Here is a 7,403-nt window from a genome sequence, read left to right as displayed (position 1 = left end):
TCCCTTTTCACTTGTTCAAGGAAAAGTCATTTCTTGAAATAGAATTCTTCATTTCTTCCCTCACCAACTCCCCCTTCATTTCTTAAATGATTACTCTTTCAATCCACACACACCCCTAACGTTTAGCATAACATGTTTAAAGAACTATTTAGCCTTAATAGTATTTCCCCAAATTATTTGGATACACACACATCTAGTATTATTTCGACACTTCTTTTATCTTTTAGTCTTTCTTGTAGTGCCCATAATTTATGAGCTCTCATTTACCATACAGTGCATAAAAATATACATACCAAAATAAAATGAATATATTTTTTCTGTTTGAATGTAGTTTTGTATTTTCCAAAGACACAAAACATTTTTCCACTTTCTCCTCAGTATTGAAGGCTTTTTAGATTCCTGAATTTGTTGAACTTTTTGTAACCAAAAGTGTAAGAATCTCCTTATACTTTCCGCTATGGATCATGTGTATATGTGTTTTAGGATGGTGAAAATGAATAATAATGAGGATTGTTTTACTTAAAATTTTGAAAAATATAAAAACCTTAGAAAGTACAGAACTCCAGACCTAATAAATTAAACTGTAAACAGTTTAGTTAAAAAAAAAAAAAAGCCTGCTTGGCCCACACCAAATCACCACTGCCACAACGTAAACACAGGATTCATACAAGATCTATGTTGTATGTGTGTGTGTGTGTGTGTATGTGTATATTTTCTCTCTCCTTTGGATTTTGGTACTTTGAGCTAATTTGGAAGTGCCCGTTTGGTTGCCCACAAAATGAGCTTAAGGGTCTAAAGATGCATAAATTAGGTAGCCCTACAATGGCAAAGTACGGTCATTGTACCTATTCTTTTTCTGTACTCTTGTGTGGGGGACCCAAGAGTCTCTCTCTCTCTCTCTCTCTCTCTTTTTTTTTTTTTTTTAACACTTTAGATGATGGAGTTAGTGTGGGACTGGGGAGCAAGAGAGGAAGATGTAAACCCCCAAACCATCCAAACTTAACTGCACAATTCCCCTCAATTAGCTCCGACTTTGCCACTGGCCAGTTCATTCAAGTCACTTCATGAAACTAAGAGGGTAAAGGGTGAGTGACGGAAAATACCACCCGAAGACTCGACGGAGATTTCTGGTGCTCTCGTAATGGGATGGATGGATGGGACTGACCCGGGTGGCGGCCTCAGTTAGGGGTGTGGGAGGGGTGGAAGAAAGGACTAGAGATGCCCGGGGATCTTTTAATGAGAAACGAAAACTGCCCCCCTTTTTCTTTTCTTTTTTTTTTTTTTTTTGCCTCCATTACGGGGAAAGGAGGCGGGGGGGAGATGTCAATGACCATTGTTTGCTCGTTTTGGATGTTGCTCCGCCCCCCATGTCTGTCGTAAACCTGGCGCCGGACTAAAATAAACCCGAGATAAGAGAGCTTTAGGGGGCTTGCCGCCGCCGCCTCTGGCTCCTCCTGCCAAGGCGATCCCTTCAGCGCAGGCAGAGGCAGAAGGGACCCGAGAGGGAGCAGGATCAGCATCCTCAGCCCCCGCGCCAGGGCAGCCGCGCACCCGCGCACCCGCGGGCCGCTACTCAGCCCGCCGCCTCCGCTGTGCGCCCGCAGCTCAGCCCTCTGCAGCCCGCTCTGCCCTGTGGCCCGCCGGGCGCCCGACAGCCAGCCCGCGGGGCGGGGAGCACCTTGCCAACAGCCTCTCGCCGCCTTTCCCGACCCTCCCCCCATCCCCATCCCTGTCCCCATCCCCTTCCTCATCCCTATCGTTATCCCTTCCCCACCCCCGCCCACCCCCTCGGCTCGCACGAATCCCTCGCCCCCCCTCCAGCTCCGCGGCCGTCCCTCCTTCCTCCCCTTCTCTCCCCCTCGCTCCCCCTTTCCGCTCCCCCCCCCCCCCCCCCCGCCCCCCGGGCCCCCTTTACCTGCCCGCCCGCCGAGCCATGTCGTTGAGCCCCAAGCACACGACGCCCTTCTCCGTGTCCGACATCCTAAGCCCCATCGAGGAGAGCTACAAGAAGTTCGGCGGCGCCATGGACGGCGCGCCGCCCAACCTGGGCTCCCCCCTGGGGGCGGCGGCGGCCGCTGCAGCGGCTTACAGGCAGCAGCCCGCTGGCTCCTCGTCGCAGGCGGCGGCGGCGGCGGCGGCTGCCGCCGCGGCCGCGGCCGGGATGCAACCACCTCCTCCCCACGCCATGGCTGGCCACAACGCTGCAGCCGCAGCAGCTGCGGCGGCGGCCGCGGCCGCGGCGGCCGCCACCTACCACATGCCTCCCGGCGTCTCCCAGTTCCCCCACGGAGCCATGGGCGGCTACTGCAACGGGGGTATCGGCAACATGGGAGACATCCCCGCCTACCCGGACGGCATGAGGGGCAGTGCTGCGGCCGCTGCCGCCACCGGCTGGTACGGGGCCAATCCGGACCCCCGCTACTCCACAAGTGAGCCGGGCGCAAGTCGGGCGGGGGCGGGGGAGGGGGGAAAGACAGCCGTTACTGTTGAAGAGTTGGGGGTTGAGGAGGTGAAGGGAGGGGGTTGGAATGGAGTAAGCAGCGCTTTCCCGCCAGATTACTAGCCAACCCATGCAAGCGAGGCTGGTGGCTCGAGGGCGCCTCGCAGGGTGCTTGGACAGCCAGCACGCGGCACCCCTCTCTCATCTTCTCCCCCCCTCCCCCCCGGCAGTATCGAGGCCGGTGCCCCGGCTCCCACCTCCCGGGAGACATCGAGGGGATGAACCGTAGTTTTTGCCGCGCTTCCAGCTGGGGCCGATCTGATGCCACTCTTTCCCCGCTGGGTCAGAACACTTCACGAGGTGTGAAGAGAGAGGCCTGGCCTTGGAGCTGAGCCTAGATCCCTTCCCTGCCCTCACCAGGCCAGTGTCCCCGGAGTACTGTTAGGTTTCCCGGGGGGAGGCGGGGAGGCAGGGCGGGGGCATGCCGCGGCCGATGGCCAGGAGGGCGCTCGGCCGTCGCCCCTCGACGTGAGCTCACAGCTCGCCTCCCTCACGCTCCCAGTCTCCAGGTTCATGGGGCCGTCCACCGGCATGAACATGACGGGCATGGGGACGCTGACGGGGATCGCCGAGGCCGCCAAGTCCATGGCCCCACTCCACGCCGCTCCAAGAAGGAAAAGGCGAGTGCTCTTCTCGCAGGCGCAAGTCTACGAGCTCGAGAGACGGTTCAAACAGCAGAAGTACCTGTCAGCCCCGGAGCGAGAGCACCTGGCCAGCATGATTCACCTCACGCCGACCCAAGTGAAGATCTGGTTCCAAAACCACAGGTACAAAATGAAAAGGCAGGCGAAAGACAAAGTAACGCAGCAGCTGCAGCAGGAGAACAGCTTGTGCCAGCAGCAGTCACCGCGGCGAGTGGCGGTGCCCGTGCTGGTGAAGGACGGGAAGCCTTGCCAGAACTCTTCCAACACCCCAACGCCCAGCCAGCCCGCGCCGCAGCCGCAGCCGCCGCCGCCGCCCAGCGGGGCCAATGGCGTGTTGCCCTCTTCCAACAGCGCTGTCCATCAGCACCAGAACCCACAAGTTAACTCCTTAACCCAGGCGCCCGACCTGGAAGAGATGTCCCCCAGCCCGCCTTCTCTTCACAACCAAGTCACCAGCCTGGCCCAGATGGACGCGACCACTGTCGATTACAACAGTGGCATGGTCAACCCGAACCTGCTCTATGGCAGGACATGGTAATAGGGTGGATTTGCTTGGGTTGTGTTTCTACATGGTTCATCAACAGGATTCACCTGTTGATCTGCTTGCCTGCCCACCTTTTCTTGGAATGTGTTCCTACTTATCTCCATTCTTACCCCCCTCCTTTTTTTTTCTCCTGAGATTGAAGTGCAACAAACTCATGAAACAGTTGAAAATAAAGCAGCTACAATCTTTTTGAACTTCCTTGGACAAGTAAATGTATATGCTGATAAGCGATCAAACAAAAAATCCCGTGAGATTTTGCTTCTGAAAACAAAAACAAAAACAAATAAAACCCCTCAGAAACACAGGTATAAAAAGGGACCAAATAATCAGTGTAATAGTATACCATAACGTTCTCTGAGTTAGTTTATTTCTTCTTATCGTGAATTACCATTACAAAATTGAGGTGATTAATCATATTTGATTGACTGGATTGTCTACTGCAATGCTAACAAGACACCAGAATTTTAGTTTAGTTTGAAATCATGTTGGTTGGTGTATATATCTATAAAATCAATTGAGCTTTAACAATAAACCTTTTGAAGTGCAACTTATCAGGAAAAAAATGAATTTTATTAAGGGTCCCCCTTAAGTGCAATTTCATGATTATTTTATTTAAAATAAATTGAATTGTAATTCAGAGTAGACAAAGCATATAGCAATGATATCTGAGAGGACTCATTGTCAACTGGGTAATAGAAAGGAAGAAAAATTCAACAATTAGGTCATCAAAACACTGTTTATACCAGTTAAAGATCTTTTGCCAAATAACTTTTAGATTTTTAATATTTTGCTATTTATTCATTGCTATTATTTAGTGGGTTTCTGTATATGTATTTCCCATAAGTTCCCATTTTATTATGGGGTAAAATTCTATTAAAGAAATTGGAAAAACTACCTTTATTATATGATATGTCATCAGTTAAAAATCAGGCAAGTTTTTTTTTTTAAAGACACCTAGATTTTAGTTAATATACTGTTCCTTGAAGTATCTGGTATTGCAGATTTCAATACCTTGATAAGTAACATATGTTATTTCTAAATTTTACTAGTCATGTAAAAATGATAAAATTGACAAGAACTAAGTCAGACTCAAGAGAATACAAAATGAGGATAAACAAGGTATGTTATCAAAGTTATTCTAATAGTATTTTTACAAGCACATTAATTGGAAAAAGTTGCTAAAAATTTTTGCTCCTTTTGTAATGTACAATCATAGTATTTACCCTTTAACAAACCCCTTCCTATTTCTTTTTTTCCTCAAATTTATCTTTAAATATCTTTTTTAAAAAGAAACAACTTGAGTATTTTTCTCCAAAAAGTCAAGTGGTTACTTCTGTTTGACTAAGTTTTGTAGGGTGGTGTGTTTTGTTTTTGTTTTTGTTTTTTCACATTATTTGCATGATGTTTGCTACAAAGCTCAATTTACACAATAACTTAAAGTCATTTCTGGAGTAAATATATTCAAAGAAAGTCGAAGAAAGTGTGTTATTTAATAATGAAAAATAAAATGAGTATCACTAACAAGGTGTGATCTATAAATTACACAAACTACCAAGCATATCCTTGAGGTGTTTTGTTTTTTTTTAATTTGAGGTTTCAAGATGATAGTTTGGGGCTCAGAGTTTGGCTGACAGTTCTTTTGTTCATGTACTCTTGATCCCAGAAAACAGAATTTCTTTGGAAATTGGGTTAAGAAGATAAAGTCTTCCTTTCTCCAAGCTGCAAAACCATGTTCTTTATGAGAAAAGTTTCAAATAAATTTTAGTCCATTTGAGAGGAAAGAAGATTTCTGATAACAGAATAGTTGAAATTAACCACAGCAAACAACAGGACTAACACTTAATTTCCCAGTACATCAACTAATGAGCTTCAAATATTTTTAATGAAATTTTATGCATTATAAGGAAGGATTTGGGGACAAAACAAAAAATTGTGAATCATGGCCCATGTAGAACACTTAGTTTGTTTAGTGAGTGTAAATAGGATTAACTAAAGAAATGTGTTCCAAAAGATCATAACTACTTCTTATTACTCTTTTGTATTTAGATATGCTTTTGTGTGTGTAACACAGTCTCTTGAAATTGTGCCAGAATTTTGAATATGTATCTCTAGATTTGACCATACTATAAAAATTATGTTGTGAAGATAACTTTTTGGGTGGTTCAGTATTTTAAAAGCCCATTGATTTGTAAACCAAAGTAGTCTAACTGTAACTAACCAATTTAAAGAAAAATTGTATCCATTTGGGTATTTCTTCTTTATTTACTTGGGAGTTTCTTGGAAATGCAACTCATGCAGAATTAATGAAAAAAATTAAATCCACCTAAGAGGTAATCTTAAGTGTTTAGTTAAAATTGAAAGAAATTTCAAGGGACCTTTCTCAAAATGTACTTAGAACAATTGTTTTTTTTTTCTTCTCCCTTTTATAGTAAGGGAAGTAATAAAACTCAACAACTGCTACTGCTTAAAATTCTACATGGAGTTGAGCAGTTGGGTATCTCAGAATATTTTTGAGGACCGAGACATTAAAACAAATTATTTTTACTACAGAACATTAGTTTCTGATTTAATAATAAAACCTAGAACTTTTATATAAGAATACAAATGTGCAAAGTAGGTGAAACCCATTAACTGAAGAGGAGGATAAGTATCTTCACATCCAACAAGGAGGAATAACCAAAGAATCCAAGTGGAACAAAGCCACCTCAAAGTTTAGCAGTGGCCGAAGCTAAAAATTCCATCAGAATCCCTAAGTCTGCAGACAGGCCAAGGCCAATCTTTTCTAGATATTTCTTGAAATCTAATTTATTTTTCCAATTAAGGAATGGAAACACAAACGAAGAATCAGTATCACAAAGAAGAAACTGCTGGGATTGCAGGTACACTTCTGAAATCAGATCTGCAACGTAAATTAAAATTGTGTGTGTGTGTGTGTGTGTGTGTGTATTTTAAATGAAGAAAGTTTGGTCAGTTTTGTGTATGGGAGCTTGGGGATAAGCTGGCTGTCTTCTTTTTTCCTTCTACTTTTGATCTAAAAGATTATGGTCAGAAAAATAAATCAATGTCTGTTTACACAGATGCCTCAATCAATTAACCACCAGTTTTCACTGGCAAGTTTAGGTTGAATAAAAAGAAATAAGTTCAGAGAATAATTTTTTATATGTACTATCAACTATCCAATTAATGATGATATTTTCAGAGAATATTTGTGAAGCAAATTATTACTAGATAAGACACATGCAATTTGCTTTATAGTATGAATTCCAAAATAGAAAAGAGAAATAGTGGTGGCTATTTTGTTGATTCAATGTGTGGCATAGTAGTCTTGGGCTTGGTTGTTTATTTTTCTTCTATTTCTTACAAAGAACAGTAAAGCATGCTGTTTTAACTTTTTGAGTGTAGTTACTGGAATGCCTCATGTTTTCCACCTCAAAACTGAGTGGGAAGAGGAGGAAAGGAAAAAAGAGGGGGACAAAAAAAGACAATGTAAATGAACCCCCTGCTTTGGCTGAATTGGTGCAATTCAGAGAAAGGGGATGAAGAGGATAAGCAAGTTGAGAAATGCCTGTCAGGCAGGTGTCCTGTAAAAGATGGGATGTAGGAAGTACTGAGACATATTCATTTCTAGATAAGTTCCTGGTGTGTTAATATTTATTAAAGTCTAAAGAAGGTAGATGAGTCAGGGTTCTTAAATCTAAGTTCTACTCTGCCCCTA

At 44.3% G+C, this 7,403-nt stretch overlaps 1 protein-coding gene across 1 annotated transcript; it reads left to right on the top strand.

Moving 5' to 3' along the window:
* Window positions 1-1,933: 1,933 nt before the first annotated feature.
* NKX2-4 (NK2 homeobox 4) lies at window positions 1,934-3,682 on the top strand. The gene is made up of 3 exons (XM_069075368.1): window positions 1,934-2,429; window positions 3,003-3,475; window positions 3,542-3,682. The coding sequence occupies exons 1-3, from the start codon at window positions 1,934-1,936 to the stop codon at window positions 3,680-3,682; spliced, it is 1,110 nt and encodes a 369-aa protein (XP_068931469.1).
* The last annotated feature ends 3,721 nt before the right edge of the window (window positions 3,683-7,403 follow it).

The sequence above is a fragment of the Petaurus breviceps genome, unplaced genomic scaffold (genome assembly GCF_028583685.1).
Source record: "Petaurus breviceps papuanus isolate PSGF00001 unplaced genomic scaffold, PetGlider_PUasm1.0 90919, whole genome shotgun sequence".
Classification (NCBI taxonomy): Eukaryota; Metazoa; Chordata; class Mammalia; order Diprotodontia; family Petauridae; genus Petaurus; species Petaurus breviceps.
This window is presented reverse-complemented; position numbering and strand designations above follow the sequence as displayed.